We start from the raw sequence: 25,322 nt of genomic DNA, 5'->3' as shown, positions 1-25,322 counted from the left end.
CATGCACTTTTTGTTAGATTCATTACATTTACCATTCATTTTCTTACTAGTATAACCAGTTGGTTTTTTCGTGGGATTATTTCCTATGCCCACAAAGCTAAAATTTCTATTATTTGTATATCTATAATGGATGGTTGATTAGGCTTACCCACTAGCTTTTTTATTTTTCCATAAACCATGTAACATGAGTTTGTTTTTTGATTCATGTTAGTGTAAATGTGTAAACACATTTACAAAGTGTTACAGTTTATAGGTCTTTATGGTTATTCATGTGTATTAAAAAGTATGAATTTTCAGTCTACAAAGGTTAAGTGTGTATCAACTTCCCATGGCAGAGAATAAAAGCTTTGACTTAAAAAATGTTTAAGGCTAAAACTAAAAATATTTTTAAAATGCATGAGGTCAGGAGTTCAACCCTGGCCTGTCAGGCCTCACGTCCTGCAGAGAGCTTTGGGTTTTGCCTGCCTTGGTCTGCCACTGCGTGTCTGGGGGGTTGCAGGCAGAGTACTTGTCTCTTCTCAGCCCTGACCCAGAGTCTTCTCAGCCCTGACCCACAGTCCTTGTTGCCTTTAATTGCCATGTCGTTCAGTCTTCTAAAATCTGGAGCAGTTCTCCAGCCTTTTTCTTGACCTTGGTATTTTTGAAGAGGACAGACGAGTTATTTTGTCCCTTGATGGCGTCTGTCCAGCACCTCATGACTGGATCCGGGTGATGCACTTTGGTGGGAAGACCAGGAGGCTGTGACTGTCTCAGTGCATCATGTCACATGGTCTTGACAATGGTGGGTGCACTTGGGTCATTTGGGTAAGATGGTGCCTGCTGGATTTCTCTACTGCAAAGTTACTGTTTTGTGCTTTGTAACTGGTAAGTAATTTAATTATGTTAGTATCCCGTGTATCTCTGTTCTGACATGTGTTCTTGAAGTGCAAATGAGCATCCTATCTCCACTGTGCGGAAAGAACATGTTTCCAAATTTTTGATCTTGGTTTACTGTCACCCTGCTGCACTCCTAACCTCGCATTTTCTGCCTTGTCTTCAGCACCTTCCTCAGCCTCTTTAAGCAGATTGTGCAGTACATTTGGAAGCATTTGGCTGTGCAGACACAGCCGTAATATAGCAAGTTTACCACTCCAAGCAAGCAATACAGCCAAGCAAGTACACACATATATATGTGCTGAATTGGATTAAATTGCATACATTTCAGAAGATTAACTTGGAGTAATAGGTTCTGCGTTCAGGCTTTGATAGTGAAAAGAATCATTCAACACGTTTGAGGCAAGATTGACTACCAGGCGTCACCCTTTTCCGGTGTTGGTTTTATGTCTAGGTTGTCTTGATGTTTTTTCTTACCATTTATAAAGGGTTTTTTTTTTTTTTTTTAGTAGAAATGGCCTTTATTTCTTTGTAATAGAAACATATGCTTTATTTTCAGTTCCCACGTTCAGAGTTAGAACAGTGTTATAGAATAGCACTGCTGTTTGATTTTATTGAAGGGAGTTTTTCTAAAGTTAAATCCACTAACAGCAATGAGGGTGCAGGCGCTGGTGTGTGAATTCTTTAAACATAGCAGCATAGAGATGCTCACTCCAGTTGTGTAGAGTTACAGATGTAAAATGCAGATTAAATGAGTTGCTAACCTGGGGGCTTGCAGCCAGCAGAGGTGTACCCAGTAGTGTGTCCCCAAGAGGGAGCGGAGGGAGGGGCCCTGGGCTTTCCAGTGAGGTTTCATGTGTCATTTCAAGGAGGGCAAAGAAATACTTGACTTGGATAAGTGTAACATCTGGGCAGAGATTTTAAAATAGAGGTGAATTAGGGGAGCTTGGAGGAAGAGGTTGTAATTTTTAGTCCTTATGAGACCTAAAAACCAAAATACAAAAGACATAGGTGCTGTCATGCAGAAGATGCTGCCACGCTGGTGAGTGTTCCGGGCTGGAGGGAAAGCACACCGGGCAAAAGACAGCGTTAGTTTCCGATGTTTTTTAGGGTTGAATGCTATTCAGCTTTTAACTGAACAAGGATGCTTAGCCGTCTTAAATATTTTGGGCTTACCAGAGAAAAGCATTTAAAATGGTCTAGCTAATAGTTAAAATAAAAAAGTAAAACGTATGGTTACATGACTAAAAAAAGTTTTCGAACATGTCTTTATAGCAGATAATACAGAACTCTGTACATTTATTTGTAGGAATTCCCCCTGTGAGGGGTCTCACTGTTGCTGAGCCTGTGAATAATAACTACGGTATTTACTACCATTATTGCTCTCTCTGTAAGAGCCTTTCTTGACTGATTACCGAATCCCCCTCACTGAGGTAAGCAGGCTGCTCCCTGCAAGCCTATATTGAAGCACTCCTGATTGTACTGTGGAAGTGCCCTTGGTCATTGGACAGGGCTTTTTAGCCTCAGGGATCCTTCATCCCCTTGCCGTTGGACCCCAAGGCTGGCTTTCCTGTCAGCTTGTGTGAGAGTGATCGATCCCTCACCAGCTGTCCCGGGGTTACTGTGGTGAGCCGTCTGTGTTCCCCATTTCATTAGTGGACGTCTGCTAGGTTCGGTGCCTGCTCCGTTTGCTTCCTGATTCACCATGCTGGGACGTTGTGAGAGAGATGCTTGATCCCTGTGTCGCAGGGGAGGGTGCTGAAGTGTGCCTGGTGTGTGGACCCTCAGTGTACGAGTCCGCCAGGGCCCTGCAGCCTCTTCAGACACTGCTGGTCCGTGGGGACAGAGAGGGAGAATGTAGTGTTAGCTCCTCCTGCCTTCTCTAATATTTGGATTGCTTGGATATATGCCCCAGGGCACAGCTGGCAAGCACAAGGCCTGTGGGCCGAATCCAACCCTCTACCCTGTCTTATCTGGCCGGGCACCTTGTTTCCAGCCGGTGGCAGCACCAAGCTCTTGCTTAGCTGTTAAGGAGAAATTACATTTGTATGGTCCCAAAATTACATTCGACCCTTAGAAGGTCACTGTGAGGCTGATGTGGCCCCCCAGTGAAAATGAGTTTGACACCCTGGCCCTAGGGCTGATAGTGAAATGAGTAAAATGCAGAGGGCATCCCAAGGAACTTGGGAAGTCCAGGGAGATCTGCAGAGTCAGTGATGGTTGAGTACAGTTTGAAGGAGGAGGCTTTTCCCGGGAGGACAGAGTTGGGGGTGTTGTGTTGGGAAGCGTGTTTCTGGCAGAAGAGGAATAGGGTCATCAGACAGTTTGACTAAGACTGGAACTGCCAGGGTTTTGTTTTTTTTTCAGTCCGATCATCAGTTACCAGTGGGTGGTGGTGAGAGGCTGTTTGCTCAAGCAGAGCCTGTGAGTCCTGTCTGCTGGGTGATGGGCGCAGTGGAAGGGCCCTGTGCTGCCGTCGTTACAGTGCTCCCTCAGTTTCTTGTCTGTAAAGTGGGGATGGTTGGCCGTTGACAGTATCTTTTAAAGATAAAATGAGTCACTGCTTCTAAAGCGTTTTGCGCTGTGCCCGGAGCACTGTAAATGGTCAGTAATGTATGTGAGAGCTGCCATTGCAACTGCTGTTGTTACTAGCCAGTACTTATTAATTATTTTGTGCATTGTGCTCGGAACTTTGTAAACATTATCTGTAATCATTAATGTAAGAGCCTTATAGTGTAGGTTTTATTATTCCCTTTTGACTGTGAGAGACTGAGGCCTCAGAGTGAAGTAACTTCCTGGCACAGGTGCAGGTTGACTCGCTAGAGAGTGTTTGCTCTTTCCTTCTGCTGCGACGCGGTTGCTGGGGGTGTGCATGGTGCAGGCCACGGTCCCTGGAGACAAGAAGCCTCACTAGGGAGAAAGGTGCAGCAGGGAACAGGTGCAAAACTGGGGGCTGTGGCCGCCTTGGAGTGGTTTGGACTCTTGTTCTCATGAGTGCATGGGAGCAGGCACAGTCCAGGGCACATAGAAATGAAAGAGGAAGATGACTTTGCAAGATGAGCGACTCAAACTCTGGCTAGGAACTGTGAAGTGTTCAGTATGGTGGAAAGTGACAAGAGGTATCATGGGTATGAGGTCACCAATGAGGGAACAGATAGAGTAGAAGGAACTTAAAATGCCTTGTGGTCAAACTGCCCAGGGAACTGGTCTGTTTATCCTCAGTGCCCCTGAGGTTTTGTTGGGTTGGGAGTTGCAGTTGGATGAGAGACTTTATTCGGTCGACTGTGCTCTTGGAGTCACCGTCCTTATCGCCCCCATTCGCAGAGGTGAAGCAGAAACGGCTACCCGTCTTGCACAGTGGGTAATTAATTTGTGACATATTCACTGAGCCATTTGGACTGCAAAAATAAAGCCTGCTAAACACATAATTGACAGTCTGGTTTCTTATCTAAGCCAACCAGCTTACTTTTAGTTTGGGTCCTTCAAGACACTGCATACTAACTTTTTAGATGCCAGCAACAGGCTTTTAGTTTCAAGTCAAGATTGCTTCCACATTTTCAGGGTGTTTCTTGTATCTCATTTGTCATAAGAGAGATAACTCTGAAGATTGGACAGAGTGTTTGTATAAATGTAATTTAAATTCATGCTTAACTTAGGCATGAAAATAGATTTTAATTGATGAGGTAACTCTGGCTATTTGGTAAAAACCATTCTCCAGTAAAAGGAATGGGACCTGTGGGGTAAGTTTGGCACCCGCAGCTATCCAGTTGCTCCACCATCTTTCACCTGAAAGCTTTAGCATCCATTGAGCTGTGCCCCAAACTGTCATTTCTTGGGCAATGGCTAGATATTGTGAGCATGCCGTGTGTGATGGTGGCGGGGTGTGTGTGTATCCATGGCCACTTAAAATTTTGATGAAATTAAAGGTAATGTCTGGCTATGATTGCTTTTGAATTTCTCAGAGAAATACATTCAAGAACATCTTATATTTACCTTGAATCAGGAGTGATCCAGTTTTAGAAAAGGTTTTGTGAGTTCCTACGCATTGGGGCAGATGCTATAAAGAAGTTAACTAAAGGTGGGCTGTGCTCTCTGGCTTTAAGGGGCTCCCGTTTTTGTGGAGACAAGATGCATGCCTGAAATAGGGCAACAGCACACAGTTCCCCATTATTATATAGGGCATGATGGAGAGACTGGAAAAATTGGGGGATGTTTTTGTTTTGAAGGAGGACAAATATGAGCTGGGTCTTAAAGAAATATGGCCTTCAAGTAAAAATTGGGAACTTTTTTTGTTTTTGTTTTCTTTTTGCATCTAAAAAAGTATTTCTTGATCTTAAGTTAATTGTCTTCTTCCCTGGCAGGCCCAGAGCAAATGGGGTAGACTCATGGCTCTGTAGCATGCGCTGCATTTGCTTTGTCTTTGCCACGGTCATTTCTTCTGGCCTTGCTGCTTTGCGTGAATTATCTAGTCTCGACTTTTCTGTTAAGAACCTGTTGTCACTTAACATTACCTCTGTTTCCTACTCAGTTTAATGGGAACTACTGCTTGGATTACTTGATCATCCTCTATGATAAAATGGTAATCAGAACTAAATTTCATTCTCAGTATTGTAAGTTTTTACTCTTTAGGACTGTGAGTACATGTGTGTATGTGTACCCTGGAAATATCTACATCTACTACAGAAATACCTGTGGCTTTTATGGTTTACAGACTGTTCATAGCCCTTCAGGGCCGTTCTCCCCAAATCCCTCTGAGGTAGCTGATTACCCTCAGTTTGCAAATTGGGGTGAGAAAATCCACGGGAAGTAGAAGAACTGGGTGCCCTGCCCTTGTTTCTGGGTCCTGTTTGCTTTACAACCTGCCCGAATGGAGTGTGGGGTGACTGTGAGGCTGGGGCAGGGCAGTGGTACTGGGCAAGGTACGAAAAATGCTTCAGAAAGCTCAGTGATTAATGAATGAGTGTTTGTTTGTTGTTCATCTTGCAAGTCTGTTGCTTAAAGCCTCGATATGAGAATTTTTTTAAAAGACAGCTTCTTGTGGACTGAGCGCGGGCCTGCGAACCAGACGATCACGGTTCGATTCCCAGTCAGGACACATGCTTGGGTTGCAGGCCAGTTTCCGGCAGGGGCCAGTTCCCTGCAGGGGATGCACGAGAAGCAACCATACATTGATGTTTCCTTCCTCTCTCCTTCCCTTCCCCTCTAAAGATAAATAAATAAATAAAATAAATATATATATATATATAAAGACAGCTTCTTGTGTGGCTTAGTTTTTTTCATAGGCAGTACATCTCCAAGGTACAAAACACAGAGTGTTCAGGGGTTCGGAGTGAGTTCTTGCCTCACTACGCTCCCTCCTGCTGTGCCCCGGGCTCCCCACTGCACCCCGCAGAAGCGGCTGTTCGCAGCTTCTTGTGTGTCTGTGAGACGTCTTCTTTGTGTGTGTCATCGTCTGTGTTTCTGTGTTTCAGAAACTTGGTACTCGTTCCGCACTGTGCGCACAGCGGCCTGTTCTTTCAAAGGGCTGTAAACTGCTGCCTTTTTAATGACTTGTAAGAGTCGGATCTTTGCACTGGAGTGTTAATTCCATGATGAATAGAAAAGATTTTTTTCAATTAGAAAAGATGTACCTTAAGTTCCAGAGCCATTTACAGACAGAATCTGCAGACTCATCCAAATGAAATCTCTGGACCGAAGCGGCTCCAAAGCCCATTTCAAGTCACTATTACTTTGGATTCAAGGAATACGAGGGATGTATAGACAGGATAGAAAACACGTTAGCGGAGGGTCAGTACGTGACCAGTTGGAATGCCTTTATGGGAGTAACACAGCTCAAGTGCACAGGTTTAATTAAATGAGTGTATCATGCATCAGACTTTGGTTTCTGGAAAAGTAAACCTCTGCCTTTGTTTCCATATTGGGATGTGTCTGCTGGGCCTGCTGGGTCTGTGTAGTGAAGAAACATTTTGGTCTCTGAGAACTTGTTGGTCTAGCTTTTGGCCACGTGGTTGTCTGGCAATATAGTGTCTGTCGCCGTATTTGTATTTGTGTCCTGATGGAAGGCTGTTAGCTGTCGAAAGCTCGTCCCAGAGTACAGACCTCGCAGCTCCTGCATTTCAGACAGAACAGCGGACACAGTGCTGCTTGGGCCATAGCGACTTCACTCGGACCACGTCGTTTATGGGATGAAATTTCAGTGTAAACAAAAAAGGAAGTGTAGTTTATTTTTGCTTTGCAGATGACTTCCCATGTCCACTGTAGCAGGAGCTGGAAGAGGATTGAAGGCAATGAAATGTCTGATGTAACAATTAAATAGGTGTGAAGCCTTCAGTGGGGCTGGCAGCCAGAGTTTTTCCTCAGCTGCCCCTCCATGTCACCGCCTCCACCCAGATCCTCGGAGGGGCCTGGCCCTGACACCTGCACAGAGGCATGTTCTCTGCACAGGGAAGCAAAGCCGTGGTCTCATCAAGTCTGCTCTCCTGCTAAAGACAAGCCTGTTGTCTTGCTGTAGCTTTCCTCTCCTGGGGCAGTAAAACCCATGACTTGGGCTCAGATGTGGAAGGCTGTAGGGGTTAATTAAGTGTACCAGTTTAAGGGGTTAATTAAGTGTACCAGTTTAGTATTTGTAAGAATAATGTCCTGTTATTCATGCTGGGATTATCCCACCATGGCTGGGGCTTTCTCAGGTCTCTACAGAAAGCTGAAAAAATTTGCAGAACTTCCCGTGTGCTAATGTGGCATTAACTGCAAACAGCATGTAGTGCCCCTGAGAAGGAGTTGAGTAGCTGTGGCCCATGTTCAGTGTGGGCCCCTCCCTCAGGAAGAAACTCCCGAAGCTGTCCGTGTGCCAAGAAACTGGTCAAGTGATTGATGTGTTGAATAAGAAATTCTTGTTCTAGGGGCTAAAATTGGATTCTGTGGTTGCCAAGAGCCTTGGCTTCAGATGCATGTATGGGGTTGATAGGGAAAAAGAACAACTGGAAAAAAATCCTTAAATGTAACGGTTAGCATTGTCTACATTAGAATGGAAACAAGAATCAGAGACCCAACAGCAAGAGGGAAAAACCAAGAAAAGGGTCGGGTGTCGCTCTCCCCAGGTATCAGATGCCGACGGGCCCTGAAAGCAGGAAGGTGCAGTTAAAAGCACCCTTGCCACCTGGACACAAGTCTCTTTGCTCCTGCTGGCCCTTCCCTGTCAGCCCTTCTCTCCCCATTCTCTGCCTGAGACCCCGCCACCTGGTTCTCCAGTTGGCCACTTTGGTCTGTTTTTACCTTGAATTCCTTAAGCATGAACTGCTTGTCACACAGTCGTGCCATTGTCTATATGTTGCCTAATAATGGCCCTTACCTTGGGGGGGTGCATTTTTTTGTCATTCGCTCCTCAACTCTATTATTTCTCCTGGGGCAGTGTGCTCTGTGGTCAGCTGTTCACCGTGCTCTTCAGGCTTCCATCCCTGCCTTTCACCCTCTCCTTGAACTTCAAAGAGAGATACACTCTGTGAGTATCTCCCTCAGCTACCTGCTCACTTCCACCTACACAGACTTACCTGCATTCTTTATCTGTTTGGCCTCAGCTTGGCCAATGACATCCTGCATTCACCTGCATCCCATCTGTGGGCTGCTGTCTGCCCAGTCCTATAAATCACATAAGTTTGCTTTCTCCTTGGCACCTATCACAGTTCTGAGCATGTTGTATATCATTTAGTTCTCAAAATAGCCCTGTAGTACACTGATCAGTCCTGTTTTTTATATATATATATTTTTTTTTTCAGATTTTATTTATTTATTTTTAGAGAGAGGGGAAAGGAAGAAGGAGTGAAACATTGATGTGCAAAAAGAAGCATCGATCAGTTGCCTCTTGCATGCCCCTGACCAGAGGCACCTGGCCCACAACCCAGGCATATGCCCTGACTAGGGCTGAACCAGTTTGTGGAACGACGCCCAACCCCTTGAGTCACACCAGGCAGGGCAGCCCTGTTTTATAGATAAGTAACTGAGCCACTCAGGGGCAGAAGGAGTTGCCCAAGACGCCAAAGCTGGCAGGAAATTGGAGTGGGCCATGAATCAGTGCTGTCGGACCGCACAACCTGTGTTCTTCATACCCACCAAGCCCGCAATGTCCACTGAGGGTGTAGGAGAGGACTGAGTGCCCTGTGAGCACACAACCGTATTATTACTCTTCGGAAGAAACCTGCCTATGCCTCCCCTGAGGACGATGTCTGCTGGGTACCTACGGTCATACTCTTTAAGGCATTGAACCCACTTAGGAAGTGGTCCCCACATCTGTGTCTTCACCCTGGTCCTTCTGAGTGTCAGACCTGTGTGTATCTACCTGCCTCTGGACATATTTCCCCACGAAAACTCTGATGCTGCAAATTCAGGTGTCCAAAACTGACCTCAAAACTAGGATACCTGGGTAAGCTTGGTGGGTTGTCTTAATTTTACAAGATGTTAGCCTTTGGGGAAAGTAGGTAAAAGGTATGTGGGATATTTCTTTTAATTGCATGTGAATCTATAATGATCTCCAAATAAAAAGCTTAATTAAAACAAAAAGCTCATAAAAACAAACTGCACTCAGCCCCCTCACTCCCCCCACCCCCCAGCTTGCTGTCTCTGTTCCACATCTCATCCCACGGCACCGAGAGAGCCGAGCCGCCTGAGCCCCGTCTCTCCTTCTGTCCAGTATCAGGTTGGTTACTGTTCTGCCTGCTGCTTCTCTTCTGTTTCCTCTTCAGTCACTGACCTGCTGGACTCGGCAGCCTCCTTTCAGTTTGTCTTCCTTACAGCTTCCTGAGAGTATTTACATATCTGATTTTTTTTTGCCTGAAATCCTTCTGTGGCTTTTAATAATTTGTGATGAAAGACCAAACCCCATAGATTGTCACTCTGGGTCAGAATCACTGGGCTGCTGGTTATAAATGCAGGCTTCTGGACCCCACTCCAGATTTACCGGGTTGAAATCTCTGAGTTTGAGCGCCCTCTGGTGACTATTTGGTGCACTAGCGTTTGAGTGGGTGCACAAAAGCTCCCGCCTCCTTCCTAGCCTCACAGGTGACCCTTTCTCGCTCCACCTTCCTGCTGGCTCCATAGTCTGGCAGGTTACAGGCTGCTGTTTCTCTGTGTGGAACTCCTTGGTACCTGTTCCCCCAAGATGGGTCTAAAATGACCCCCTGTTTCCTTTCCTGTGTCTCATGACAAGTCAAAGCACTTATCACAATGCTGTCAATATCTGAGGCTCCCTCCTCAGGAATGAATCGCCTCAGGTAGGGACTGCTCTCTCTTCACCTTCGTAGCCACAGATCCCAGCAGGCAGTTACTACTAGCTGCAAAATACCCATGGTTATCTTGAGTCATCACCCTGATCTCCAAGTGGCAGTAGCTAGTGTGAATAAAACCAGGGGGAAATGGCCAGTTCAGAATAACATACTTACTCGTCCACACAGAAACAGATGCTCAGTATTGGCCAGTAAACACAAGTGTTCTCCAGGTAATTGTGTGTTAGAGAAAAACTTTTTAAGCATAAATTAGGTTTCAATAATTTATTACACTCTAGCGTTTCTACCCAGTGTCAGCAGCCGCTGCCCCCCTTCCTCATAGAGGCCTGATTTTACTAACCGAACATTCAACGAAACAGCATTCCTGCCAGTGGGCTGACCCCATGGGTCCCATCGCACCGAGGGTCCCATCGCACCGAGGGTCCCATCGCACCGAGGCAGCGGTTTCATTTGGGCTACTCCCGATCCCCACTGCTGATCAGCGTGCTGATTTCCCCTTTCATTGCCCCTTCAGCAGTGGCTGAAGAGTGGGTTTCAGGTTTCCCATGAATCATTAGATAGGATACAACCAGTGAACTTTTAGAAGCCTCTTACTGGGGAAGTTCCAACCACAGGCGCCTAGAGAAGATTGTAATAAAGTCCTTTTACCCTTCACCAGGTTTAATCATTAACTCCGAGCCACTCTGTTTCTACCCCCTCCCCTCCCCCCTGCCCCCACTCTGTCAGAGTCATATCGCTCTACAGTGGGCTACTGCTCACCAGCGTGGAATAGTCTTTTACTTCATGCAGTGCTTTACTAGTAGTAAAGTATTTTAAGGAAACGTTTTCAAAAATGATATAACAGCTTTAGTGAGATATAAGTTACCTGCTTTGTAATTCATGTAGAATGTACAAGTTAGTAGATTTTAGTGTGTTCATAGACTTGGGAAACCGGCACATGTTAGAACATTTTTATCACCCTAAAAAGAAGTCCTGTGGCCATTGGCAGTCGTTCTCCACTTCCCCGAAGTCCCTTGTGGCTCTAGGCATTAGCCTTACAGATTTGCCTGTTTCAGATATTTCATATAAATGGAGTCATGAAATACTTGGTCCTTTGAAACTGGCTTTGTTCAGGTAGCGTAATGTTTTCAAGGTTGTCGTGTTGTCGTGTGTCACTAGGTCGTTCCTTCTCGTGACCGAGAGGTATTCCATTGTGTGCATGTAACACATTTTATTTATTTGTTCATAATTTGTTGGGCATGGGGTTGCTTTCAGTTTTTGGCTATTACGAATTATGCTGCTACAAATATTAGTTCACAGATTTTTGTGTGAACATGTGTTTTAATTTTTCCTGGGTGTATAACTAGTTATGGAATCGATGGGTTATATGGTAACTCTGTTTAACCTTTTGAGGAACTGCCAAACTTTTCCTCAGTGGCTACATATTTTACACTTCTCTCAGCAATGAACGAGTAATTCTATTGGGTTGGCCAAAAGTTTGTTCATTTATTTTTGGTAAGATGGCTCTAGTAGTGCTTAGTTGTCTTTAACTTCAATCAAAACAATTTTGTTAGACTGCGTTGTGACAGCTGTCATATTAGCGTGCATTAAAAAAAACTTGTCAAAATTGGTGAATTTCTGATATAGAACTTCCAGCCAAGATGGAGGCGTAGGTAGGCATACTTTGCCTCCTTGCACAACCAAAAGAGGAACAACAAAATTAAAAAACAAAAAACCAGAACTGCCAGAAAATCAAACTGTATGGAAGTCCGACAGCCAAGGAGTTAAAGAGGAAACATTCATTCAGACTGGTAGGAGGGGCGAGACCAGGGCGGAGAGGATGCCCGGCAAGGCGGCTGCTGGAGGATGGGGTGGGCGAGGTGGAGGCTGGCGGATTTGGCAGCCTCACATTTGCATATGGATAAACTGGGAAGAACAACTGGGGAGTGGCAACCCAGGATACCAGTGTGGGGAAATAAACCTCAAAATCTCTGGCAGTAAAAACCTGCAAGGGTGGGGGGGCTGCGGTGGTGGGAGAAACTCCCAGCCTCAGAGGAGAGTTCATTGGAGAGACCCACAGGGTCCTAGAATGTACACAACCCCCCCCCCCATCAGTTCCAGAAAGGCCAAATTTTCTTGTGGGAAGTGGGGCAGGTGACTTAGGTGCATACTTAAGGCTCTGCCCCTTCCTAGGTAATAGGTGCACTGAGACAAAAAGTATGACACATGCAAGAACAGATCAAAGCTCCCGAGTTAGAATTAAGTGATGAAAAGATAGCCAACCTATCAGATGCAGGGTTCAAAACACTGGTAAACAGGATGCTCAGAGAAATGGTTGAGTGTGGTTGGAAAATGGAGGAAAAAGTGAAGGCTCTGAAAAATGAAACGAAGAGGAATGTACAGGGAACCAACAGTGACGGGAAGGAAACGGAGACTCAAATCAACAATTTTGAGCAGAAGGAAGAAATAAACACTTAGCCAGAGCAAGATCCAGAAACAAGAATTAAGAAGAATGAGGAGAAGCTTAAGAACCTTTTGGACAACTTTTAATGTTCCAACATCCGAATTATAGAGGTATTGGATGGAGAAGAGGAAGAGCAAGAAATGGAAAACTTATTTGAAAAAATAGTGAAGGAGAACTTCCCCGATTTGGTAAAGGAAATAGAGTTCCAGAAAGTCCAGAAAGCTTAGAGAGTCCCAAAGAAATTGACCCAAGGAGGAACACACCAAAGCACATCATCATTACATTATTCAAGATTACAGATAAGGAGATAATCTTAAAATAAGCAAGAGAAAAGGAAACAGTTACCTACAAAGGAGTTCCCATCAGACTGTCAGCTGATTTTAAAAAAGAAACCTTGCAGGCAAGAAGGGGCTAGAAAGAAGTATTCCAACTCATGAAAGGCAAGAACCTACACCCAAGATTACTGTGATATCATTTAGAATGGAAGGGGAGATAAAGTGATTCGCAAATAAGGTCAAGTTAAAGGAGTTCATCATCACCTAGGCTGTATTATGTGAAATGTTAAAGGGACTTATTTAAGAAAAAGAAAAAGATAAAAAATATGAACCAGTAAAATGACAACAAACTCACAATTATTAACAATTGAACTTAAAAAAACAAACAAACTAAGCAAACAATTAGAATGGGAACAGAATCACAACAATGGAGATCACATGAAGAGTTATCAGTGGGGAGAGGGAGGGCAGAGAATGGGGGAAAGGTACAAGGAATAAGACGCATAAATAGTAGGTACAAAGACAGGAGGAGGTTAAGAGTAGTATAGGCAAGGAAGAAGCCAAAGAACTTACACGTATGACCCATGGATATGAACTGGGGCGGGGGTTACAGGGCAGAGGGGATTAAAGGGGGGGAATGGGACAACTGTAGTAGCATAATCAATAAAGTATATTTTAAAAATTGGTGAATATTTGTATAGCCATTTTAATATTGAAGATGGAAGAAAATATGCAACATTTTGGGCATATTATGCTGTATTATTTCAAGAAAGGTAAAAATGTAGCTGAAATACAGAAAACAATTTGTGCAGTGTATGGAGAAGGTGCTGTGAGTGGTCCAATGGGTCAAATGTGCTTTGTGCAGTTTTGTGCTGGAGAATTCTTGCTGCTTCATGGCCAGCAGACCAGCTGAAGTTGATAGCAATCAAATCGATACATTGAGAACAGTCAATGTTTTGCCACAAAGTACATAGCTGACGTACTCAACATAATCTAAATCAATACATTTATGGTGAAAATGAATCATGTGTCTTTTGTTTTATGGAAAAATCCATATGGACTTTTTGGCCAACCCAGTAATTTGTGTATATTCTTACCAGTGCCTGTTTTATCTTTTTTATAACTGTCCTCATGGTATCCTGTTGCAGTTTTGATTTGCATTTTCCTGGTGGCTAATGATACTGTGCATCTTTGTATGTGCTTATTGGCCATTTGCTCCAAAGAACATATCTTCCTTGGAGAAATGTGTGTTCACATCTTTTGTCCATTTTAAAAATGGGTTATTTGTCTTTTTATTACTGAGTTGTAATAGTTCATCATATATTACAGGCTGAGTCCCTTGTGAGATACATGATTTGCAAGTATCTTCTTTCCATTAGTGGGTTGCCTTTTTCCTTTGTTGATGGAGGATATCAACAAAGAACGTGGACAATCTCTCAGCTGCTCTTACTGAATGTTCAGAAATGCAGTGTGTGGCATAAACATAATGGAGGCTTTTTCCCAGTCGGCCCCAAAGTTGGACCGGTTACATCCTCCATAGTGGGACTTTTGTCAAGTGGGCAGCACGGTTAAACACGGCTCGTCTCCTCGCACAACTACATAAAAATTACAACTGACATATAGAACAGCCATCACTCAGAACCATCAGAAATGGAGTTGAATGGAAGTCTGACAACCACAGAATTAAAGAGACCGCATCCCTTCAGACCGGTAGGAGGGGTGAAGATGTAGGATGGGCTAGCTCCACGCCCAGGTGGATAAGAATTCCAGAGGGGTATCTCGGGAGCGAGGAGTCCCAGCCCCACACTAGGCCTCCCAGCCCAGGGTTCCAGTGCCAGGAAGGTGGGTTCCATAACTCTGGCTGCGAAGACCAGTGGAGGTTGGGTCAGTGGAGGAGGCTTCTAGAGTCCCAAGCAGTTCGCCTTAATGCACCCACACATGGACTTTACTTGGATTCATTCTCTCTGAGCTCTAGCACCAGGGTAGCAGCTTGAAAGTCACGAGTGGCCTATTAGCAGGAATTGAAGTGTCTAGCATCAAGGTGAGAGCTGGGAGGCAGTTTTCTCTCAGCCAGGTAGGCAGAAACCACTGTCCCTTTCTGAGTCCTCCCCACACAGATCCCACAGTTGGGTGCCACACCTGAGACTCCATCAACCTGGCTAACACTCTGCCCTGCCTGTCCCCTGAAACTCTATCCCAGGCAACTTATGGACCCACCCAAGCTACTTTTCCATATGAATGTCTGGTGTTGGCTCATGCTTCATAGCTTCCTAATAATGATCAATAATCTTCAATAATCAATAGCCAGCCTCAGTGAGCCCTCAGGCCTCCTACCTCTTGCTAAGGGACCTGAGGCCCAGCACTAGCAGCAACCAGGCTAGATTCACAGCTTGGCTTCACCTGGGAATCTCCAAGCCCAGTACAAGTAGCAGCCATCTCAGATTGCTGTATAGCTCAGGCAGGGCAGCCCAGGAGCAAAACATGGGTGGGGGCTGACCTTGGCCTATACCACCCAGGAAACCCCAGAGCCTGTGTGCCCAGTGAACAGCAACAGACCACACTGGAGCACCCCCACCCTGTTCTCACACAGCTGATCCTCCACTGAGGGCGGAGGTTGGTCAGTGGTCACAGTGAATCCTTGCAGCTGACCAGCCTGGGTAAATCCTTCCCATTGATCTGCCAAAGGAACCAAGGCTCAGCTGTAAGAGGACAGTGTACTCAGTGCACACAAAGGGTACACCTGGAGTACCCAGTTGGGTGATAGGGGAGGCTGTGCCACCAGACTCTACGGGACACCTCCTACAATAAAGCACACCACCAAGACACAGAGTCAAAGCAGCTCTACCTAATAGATAGAAACAACACAGGGAGGCTGCCAAAATGAGGAGACAAAGAAATATGACCCAAATGAAAGAACAGATCAAAACTCCAGGAAAAGGACTAAACAAAAGGGAGACAAACAATTCCTCAGATGCAGAGTTCAAAACAGTGGTTATAAGCACACTCAAGGAACTTAGTGAGGACCTCAGCAACATAAAGAAGATCCAGTCAGAAATGAAGGATACACCATTTGAAATAAAGAACAATTTATAGTGAAACAAAAGTAGATAGGATAGAGTGGAGAATGAAGTCAGTGATTTTGAACATAAGCAAAAAAACAAAAACAAAAACAAAAACACAAAACCAACCAATTAGGACAAGAAGAAAAAAGAATCCGAAGAAACAAGCATAGTATAAGTAGCCTCTGGGACAACTAAGCTTTCCAACGTTCACATCATAGAGGTTCCAGAGGAGCAGATAAAGAGCAAAAATTTCTAAATCTATTTGAGAAAATAATGAAAGAAAACTTCTCTAATTTGTTGAAGGAAGTAGACATGCAAGTCCAGGAAGCACAAAGAACCCCAAACAAGATGGATGCAAAGAGGCCCATGCTAAGACACACCATAATTAACATGCTAAAGGTTAAAGATAAAAAGAAAATCTTAAATGCAGCGAGGGAAAAACAGTTAGTTACCTACAGGGGCATCCCCATAAGACTGTTGACTTACTTCTCAAAAGAAACTTGGCAGATTAGAAGGGATTGGCAAGAATATTCAAAGTCATGAAAAGCAGGGGGACCTGCAGGTAACATTGCTTTACCCAGTAAAAGGTAAAAGTATCAGAATTGAAGGGCAGATAAAGTGCTTCTGAGACAAGAAAAAACTAAAGGAGTTTATCACCAAACCATTATTATACAAAATGTTAAAGGGATTTATTTAAGAAAAAGAAGGTCAGAACTATGATCAATGAAATAGCACAAAATACAAATTATCAACAATTCATTCTAAAAAACAAGCTAATAAGCAAACAAAGAACAGAGACAGAATCATAGATACAGTGAGCGTTTTGATGGTTGCCAGGTGGGCAGGGAGTGTGGGGGATGGGAGAAGAGCTGAGGGGATTGAGAAGTTACAGAACAGCCATGGGGATGTGCTGTGCAGTTTAGGAAATAGGGTGGCCAAAGAACTTACGTGCATGACCCATGGACATGAACAATGGTGTGGGGATGGCCTGAGGGAGTAGGAGGTGCTAAATGGAGGAGGGCAGTGGGGGGAAATTCCTATAATTATTAATAGCATAATCAATAAAAATAATTTTAAAAATCTGTATATCCTGCAGTTTTGAGAAGTGGGCTTTCCTCACAGTCGAGAGGCTGAAACTTGTATTGTAGGTGCTACATCCCCAGGAAGAGCTCCGCCTGGGGGCTAATGGACGTAGGATCCCCCCTTCGAGGAGCACGTCATCTTTGACTTAAAGTGTTGTAGCAAGTGGGTTGCCTTACAGATGGGCTTTAGCCTCTGGGCTTGGTGGGAGGTTTTGGAGACAACGATCAATGTTGTGTTTATTTCACATGCAGGGGTGTCCAATCTGGGGCCCGTGGGCTGCATATGGCCTAGGGAGGCTATGAATGTGGCCCAACACGAAACTGTAAATTCGCTGAAAACCTTTTTTTTTTTTTTTGCTCATGTGTTTCTATTAGTGTTTGTGTATTTTAATCTGTGGCCTAAGATAACTGTTTTTCTTCCAGTGTGGCCCAGAGAAGCCAAATGGTTGGACACCCCTGCGTGAGTTCCCACTGGCTTTGATAATGTGGAAGAATGTAGCCAGAAAATGAACCTTCACAAAATATGTTTAAGTTTATAAAAAATAATTGAAAGTTGAGTATTTGCATGGCCCTTTGTAGCACACTGATTAGCAGGTGCTTATAGGTGAGTTGGTTATAATAAACATTGTATTAGAGAGGAACTTGGCATTTCCCCTGTAGTGGGTTTTGGAACCTTTAAGTTGTACAATGATGAATTTAAGCTAGAAAGAAAGGTGTTTGTGTGAAGATTTGAGAGGCAGAATAATTGGGAAGAACTTGGTTAATAGTTTTTCTCAGGAACTTGGGGTGCATTGATTCAAGGCCATGCTTAATGGTTGACTGGGTAAGGCATCGTTTAATGGGGATAAAAGAGAGATGGAGGAAATTCTAACTATCAGTTGGATGGGGTGAGAGTGGGGGGGAGAGAGAACCCCTGCTACATGGTGGGGTGGTGTCCAGAGACCAGAGAAGGCTGCATGTTAGATGTGGCACTTGAATTGGGCCCAGAAAAATTCTCACACGTGAGCACGTGTGAGTAGAGAAGGCATTGTAGATGGAGAGTGCATCACACGCATGAGAGTCAGAGAGCAGCGTGAGCTAGTGGAGGACATAATGCTCGGTGGTAGGCAGTATTTGAAGTGGTTTAATTCCTAGACAAGGAGTTTGGCCTTAATTCAGTAAGGCTTGCCAATCCACTGAAGGCTTTGGAACCAGGACACTGACGCCGATGCTGTAAATGCCTGTGCAGAGCAGGACTCTGGGCACTGGCCACTCAGCTGAGGCAGAGCCGGGACTGACATCGTTGGTAGCAGGTGCTGTCCTCACCAATGAGGGCCTTCAGTTTTCTTTCCCAAAGCTTTTCGTCCTGATAATGAGGATCTTAGCTACCACTTACTGATCGATGTCTGCAGTGCATGTGTGGTGCTGAGTAACTCATCCTTGTGGTCACTCGATGTTTGTATATTATTGATCTGTATTGTGAGGATGAGGAAAGGGAGGGTCAGCAGAGGGTAGAGCTGTTGCTTCGGGTCACATGGCTGAGTGGCCGAGCCGGATTTGGATTCAGGGCCATCCCATTCCCAGGCCCATTCTACCAGGACTGCTGAGTGTGGTCTCTGTTGCCTCTCTGCCACTTCGCACCGCAGGACGCCCCTCCCGGAGCCTTGTTGCACTGGCCTGCTCTACGTGTGCCCCCAGGGGGCTGCTCCTCCTCTGCTGAGCTCCCATCCTCTTAGTAATATTGTAGGTGTTCCAGGCCCTGGGGGGCTCGTTTAAGGTGACCTGGCCCTCCTCTCCCGGTTGCGTTTTCATGTACCAGAGTGGGGCATCTCACCCCTGTTTGTGTCCCTCTGGGCTAGCTGCAAGGGGGTGAGCCGAAAGTGCCTGGTCTGTAAAGTGGGGGGGGCGGGGTGAACTGCATGACCTCTGAACCCTCTTCTGTTTGGGGAGTTAGACATTAGAAGGAACAGTGGCTGTTGGATTTTTGAATGCTAGGGAGAGCATTGTCGAAAGGACCAAACATTTTACTCAGTGCTGACCCCTCTCTCAGTAACATTCACACTCATAAACTTTCTGCAAGTGTGGCATCACAGACCGCAGGTCCTCCTGGTCACCCAGGAGCTGCATATGTGTCCACACGCTCCAAGTGCCGAGATTTAGAACTGTTTTATTTTCAGAGTAGCCTCCTAGGTCACTTTCTGCATCTTTTTACCTTCAAATCCCCTCCTGCCACCCAGCTTCCCTGTGATTGTTCTTTAGTCCTGTTTTCCTTCACCACCTGGAAACTGGGCCTCCCACTCAAAACCAGTTAAACCAGAATCTGGCAGGTGGGGCTGAAGGCACTGGAATTTGGTAAAAGCTCCCCTCACGGGGGTTTTTGCACTCAGGGCTGAGACCACTGCCTGCCTTTGCCACTGCTGCTGACTGCCCTGTTGCTCCCTGCGATGACCAGTCCTAAGTAAGCACGAGAGGGCAGCAAATCCTAATATTGGGTTGGCCAAAAAGTCGGTTTGTTTTTTTCTGTGAAATGGCTCTAGCAGCACTTCGTTGTCTTTAACTTCATTTGAAACAATTTTGTTAGCGTGTATTGTGACAGCTCTCATACCAGTGTGTATTTAAAGAACTTATCAAAAATTGGTACACTTTTGTGTAGCCATTTTAATATTGAAGGTAGAAGAAAATATGCAACATTTTGGGCATATTATGCTTTATTATTTCAAGGAAGGTAAAAACACAGCTGAAATGCAAAAAAGGATTTGTGCAGTGTATGGAGAAGGTGCTGTGACTGATCAGATGTCAGAAGTGGTTTGCAAAGTTTTGTGCTGGAGATTCTCACTGGATGATGCTCCGTGGTTGGGTAGACCAGTTGAAGCACAATCAGTGTTAACCATGTGGAAGATAGCCGGCATACTAAAAATACCCAAATATATAATGATACTGATGAAAATGAAAAGTGTGTCTTTTATTTTACTGAGAAAAAAAAAACACCATATGGACTTTTTGGCCAGCCCAGTATGATTTTCAAGGAGCACAGCACTAGTGGGCATGTGTTTTCTGTTTTCAATTTCTAATGAAAGTTTTGAGTGCATCCTGATTTTTTATACTGTCCACTCTAGACCGTCTTATGTCCCAGACCCGTGAATCTGTCTGCTTGATACGGTTTGTCAGTTGAGTACAGTTTGAGTTAAAATACACTAGTAAGGGCACTGCCTTTGAGTTCCATGTGAGTTCCAAAAGGAGTGGAGACTGTGGAACAGTTATATTCAGCAAGTTTTTAAAAAGACATATTATATGTTTGTATCAACAGTCAAGTATACATAAAGACCAAAAGGTTATATATTAAAATATTTAATGATTGTGAGTGATGGGGGTCACAGATTTTTTGTTTTCATATTTGCACAACACATTTCCTGTAGTGACCATGTATTTCTTCTGTGTTAAAAAAACCTTAAAAAGAACATAAATTCTTCACAAAGTAGGGGTGTGTGAATGTGTGTATTATTTTTAGCTCTTCAGACTAAAATATTCTGTGGGGATATTGAGAACAGTACCATACTGAGAGTGAGCTAATGGCAAGGCTTGGCGCTCAGGCTAGGATTTGGGTCCTTGTTATTTTTGGTTTTGATCATTTATAGCTCAGCTAAACTCACCTCATCGGACAGTTGGCATTTTGTTTGCTGAACAAGTATCATGAGACTATTAGTCTGTATCAGGGGCACCAGAAGATGATGACATTGATAATTTACTCTTCTGTTTTTAATTCCAGTGGGTTTGTTTTAATGATAATATATTATTGGTGGCGAATGTTGACCTAGCATCTGTTCATCTTTTTGCATTGGCTTATTATTGGAGTTTAACATGTGCATTGAATTTGAATTTTAAATAAGATACAATTAGAATAAGTGGATTAAACCACAACTTAACAGTAGTTCTCTCTGGGTACTGTTTTGAAATAATTTTAACAGTATTCAACAAGGAAAAACAAAGTGCTCAATTCCTAACAGATGTTTAGTGTCTACTTATACTTTTGTCAACATAGCTTCCTTTAAAATAAGGTAGAAGTACCTGTTGCCAAATAATAGGAAAACAGCATCGCGTGGTAATGTTTCAATAAGATGGTTTCTTCTGAAATGCTGTTTGGCTAATCCTTGGGGAAATTTGGCTGTGAGCATGCAGTTATTACATTTTTATCCACAGAATGGGCTAAAGTTGGCATCTCATCCCTCATGGTTGCCAGAGGCAACACACTGATTAAATTTGTGCCCCTGTGGCGGACGTTTTTGAATAATTTCAGTGATTTTTTTATGCTACCGTTTCTGTTTCCTTCACAGCCCCTGCCTGCTGTTGCCCACCACTCTTGTCGATGGCGCCTGGTGTCGGTTGCGGGGAGAGGGGCAGCTGGTTGTCTCAGGGGCAGCTGCTCTGTGTCACGGTTGCTCCCCGGCCGGCCCCCCTTGAATGCCAGTCCTCTCGCAGATTGTCAGTCACAGAACAAACCTTAATTAGGCATGTTTGAGGCTTGACTTGGGCTCTGAGAACATGCTCTCAGAGAGCTGCACTTGGGGGATTTTGAAGTCTTTTGGTCTAGAGTTAAGCTGTCTCAAAGTGCTCACCTTCAAAGCTATTCTGTTTCCTGCTTGTGCCTTTGATATTTTTGTTATGTGAACTGCTGTTTAATGTGTAGGATTCCCTGATGCACTTAATTTGAGTGTAGCTGCCTTCTCCTGGGTAGGGGGTCACGGAGCACAGAGGAGAGCTGCCTAGAGCAGCTGGCCAGATCCCCACGGGCTGCCGAGGGCAGGCGGTGGCACACTGGTGTGTGTGCCGAAGGGCTCTGGGGTGCACAAAGGACTTTCTGAACTTTCTGAACTTCTGCACTTTCATGTGCAGAAGCCTTTTTTATGTCATTTGTTTTATAAGTCCATCCTTACGATAATCAGGAAGTATGGGAAACAGTTAATTCTTATACTATTTCTTTAAAAAATGCAGAGTGGACACAAATATCTACCAGGTATCTTCGAGAGCAACTGGCCAAGATCTCCGACTTTTACCACGTGGCTTCCAGCACGGGCGACGGCCCAGTCCCCGTGCCGCCCGATGTGGAGCAAGCGCTGAAGCAGTGGGAGTACAACGCGAGGCTGGCCTTTCACATGTTCCAGGTAACCTTGACCAGGCAGTCTCTGTAGCACGCTCTTAAGAAGAGAGCAAATTCCTTATGGCTTAGTTTTCTGGGGGTTAAATTCTATCTCTGCCTTCAAAGGAAGCAATCTGACATTTCTCACATCAAATTAGATAGAAAGCAACACCTTTGCCCCCAGTCAATGGCGTCTTATTACACATATTGATCTCCAGCCTTAATAATGTCAGCTCTTTGAATGCACTATTAATATAATCCCCTTCAGCCTTTTATTTGGCAAAAATTAGATGTATTCATTCAAAAAGCTTTGTGCTGATGTCCCAGAGTAGATACCCTTTAGAGTTTAGTTATTCCAAAGCTAGGTCATTTTAATTTGGTTAAGCTGCAGTTTAAAATGCAGTTGAGGGGCCATGCCAGGGCATCGAGGCATGACTGAACTGCCGTCCAGACAAGCTGATGTAAGTCGTGTTGACCAGAAGAGGGCGCGTGTGCTGTGAGTTGCTGCTGTCTTTACTCCCGGCAAGGAGGAAGTGTGTGTATTCAGCTCAAAGTGTGTTGCTAGCATATAGACTTTCATTCCCTGCTATCTTGACCAAAGAGGAGGGGTATTAGAAAGAATGTATGGCTTCTAAATTTTCCCCTTGGAACTTTAATTATAATTTCCAGCTTGTGATTTTTCCCTGAGAGCTCAAAGTAGGAAAAAGCGTGGTTCTTTTGCGAAGTAGCATTGTTAAAGTCAGTTAACACAACTCTTTACAAATCATCGATCCATTTATTAGTGGACTACTTCAGTGCCTGCTCTGAGCTTTTATGACTTTTATTGAGCTGAGAATTTAGTCTGCATTTTTCAAAAAGTGTCTCTTACCATACTTAAATGTCTTTTGAAGGATTTCTTTATGTAATAGGACATTGAAATCAGTATGTCTTTTATAGGAAGCAATTAGGCCATAAACTGGAATCTAATTAGAACATTAATACTACAATTTAACAGTATATTATATTTTTGAATTGCCATGTTCTGAAATGTGAAACTGACCCTGGTATGTACATGTGCAGATAGCCCTGTGCAGAAACCCGAGCGTGGGTACGGAGCCCTGGCCCTCGAGGGTGGGCTGCGGTGTAGCCCTTGGCACTCATGCTTATGAAGGTCCCTTTTTTTTCAAATATTGCATTCCCCATCTGTTATACCTTAGCACAGGATTCCATTTCACTTATTTCTTTATGAAGTTCAAGTTCACTTTCCTGGTTTGAGAGTTTTAAATTATGATTTTTCTGTAACTAACCCTTTAACTCTTTTTGACTTACAGTATTTAAAAAATTAGAAATTAGCAACAAGTAACTATCTTGGTATCATGTCAGTGTGGTGCCTTTGTAACCTTATAAATACAGTAATTTATCAGTACAGTATTTCATACAGATTGTTGGGAACGATGCTCGTGGACCACCGGTCATACACTGATCTGTAAAAGTTGCCAGGAATGAAGTAGGAGTTCATATTAATTACTGAGGTTGTTACCCTAGTGACCATGAAAGTATGTGTCTTTCCCAGAAAAAATAGTTTTTTGTTTCCATCCTGAAGTTGCTTTCATGTTGTGAACCATCATATAGAACTGTACTGTGACATCCAATGTGGCGTTGCAGGGGCTGTCATAAAATAGCGTGAGCACTTGTGTGTACACGTGTGGGGGCAGTCGATGAAAAACGTTAGCAGTGTCTAGGGTGCATATCACCCCTGTGGGACATTTTGGAAATTTGTAGGTGTGTTATTATGTTTTAGTAGTTATACTGGAATATTTATACATTATAGTATTTTGTTATGAATTCATTTTATTTATATTATCATTAGTTATACCATCATATTTCTAAGGATATATTTTACAAGTAGGTTATAGTATCTGAGTTTTACTTCAGCATAGAGGAAACTGTTAAGGGGCGTTGGTTCTGATGGGCTTGTCAACTTCTGGTCAAGATGGCGATGTGATGGGCGCCTCTGTTCTTTGTAATTCTCGCCACTGGCCAGGTTTCCTCTGTGAGTGTGGGTTCTTAAACCTCTGCAGTCTTGCCAGGCGCTTTCTGTGCCTTGGGAGTCTTTTGAGTGTTCTTTCTTGAAAGAATTAAAATTAAAAAAAAATTGGAATGAAGCAGATTACCAAAAAACCAAAAACAACAACGACAGCAACAAAAAAATACCCAGACCAACCATGTAGAGTCATGTTAGTCCTTTCTGTCTAGAATTTGGGCCGTGATTAACAACTTTTACAACAACAAGGACAATATCAGTAGAATTATGCTTAAGCGTAAGAATAACAGTGCTTCTTGCTTTAACGTGATTCATGTAATTTTTCTGTGTTCATTTAAGGAAGGAATGCTAGAAAAACATGAATATTTGACATGGATCTTGGATGTTTTAGAAAAAATCAGACCGATGGATGATGATCTTCTTAAACTGTTGTTACCGCTGATGCTGCAGGTACAGTGCATACAACTACGAACCAGTTGATTTTATGGGCAAGACGTGAATCTGATGAGAATGGTTAAGTAAGTAGAGATGGACGAGGAAAAAATTTCATTTTGAAACAGAAAGCAAAAGTATCTTTTTAAAAAATATATATTTTATTGATTATGCCATTACAGTTGTTCTATTCCCCCCCTTCATTCCCCTCCACCTTGCACACCCCTCCCCCCCATTCCCCCCCTTCAGTTCATGTCCATGTGTCACAAGTTCTTTAGATTCTACATTTTCTGTTCTGTTGTTGCCCTCCCCCTGTCTATTTTCTATCTACATGCTACAGAAAGCAAAAGTATCTTGATGCTACAGTACATGAAGTGTAAGAGGCTTCTTAAGTTTTAGCAGTCGTTTGCAGTGGCCACGTTCGTAGTGTGATCTGCCTGTCCCTTTTAAGTGTCCTCACCCACATTGATTTCTCCTGCCACCGAGCTAAGCGAACAGCCCTTTAAGTGCGGTCTCCTTGTTCACACAGATTCCTGTGGAAACAAAACGGATCATCTCTTTTTAAGGTCACAGGGGATCCTCTACATTCATTTGATACTTTTTGAGCCACTGGGGATGGGAACTTCCTATTTTAATGATTGGTTTAAAGTCTGTTAAAATTAGGTTATGTGGATGAAATTTCTTCAAAAATTTCATCTTGGAAAGGTAATACATGTATTTGATTATTCAGACACCACAGAAAAA

The 25,322-nt window shown here is 43.8% G+C and overlaps 1 protein-coding gene across 5 annotated transcripts in view; it reads left to right on the top strand.

The window, feature by feature from the left end:
• MED12L (mediator complex subunit 12L) overlaps positions 1–25,322 on the top strand; it is a 320,705-nt gene that overhangs the window by 47,105 nt on the left and 248,278 nt on the right. For all 5 annotated transcript variants that reach the window (XM_037061801.1, XM_037061803.1, XM_037061804.1 and 2 more), the window contains exons 5-6: positions 21,979–22,148; positions 24,486–24,596. In XM_037061801.1, coding sequence (XP_036917696.1) covers positions 21,979–22,148; positions 24,486–24,596 — 281 coding nt within the window. The remainder of the gene's footprint in view (positions 1–21,978; positions 22,149–24,485; positions 24,597–25,322) is intronic.

The sequence above is a fragment of the Sturnira hondurensis genome, unplaced genomic scaffold (genome assembly GCF_014824575.4).
Source record: "Sturnira hondurensis isolate 20B ecotype Veracruz unplaced genomic scaffold, ASM1482457v3 Scaffold0013537, whole genome shotgun sequence".
Taxonomy (NCBI): Eukaryota; Metazoa; Chordata; class Mammalia; order Chiroptera; family Phyllostomidae; genus Sturnira; species Sturnira hondurensis.
Note: the sequence above shows the minus strand (reverse complement) of the source record. Positions and strands in the feature narration are given on the sequence as shown.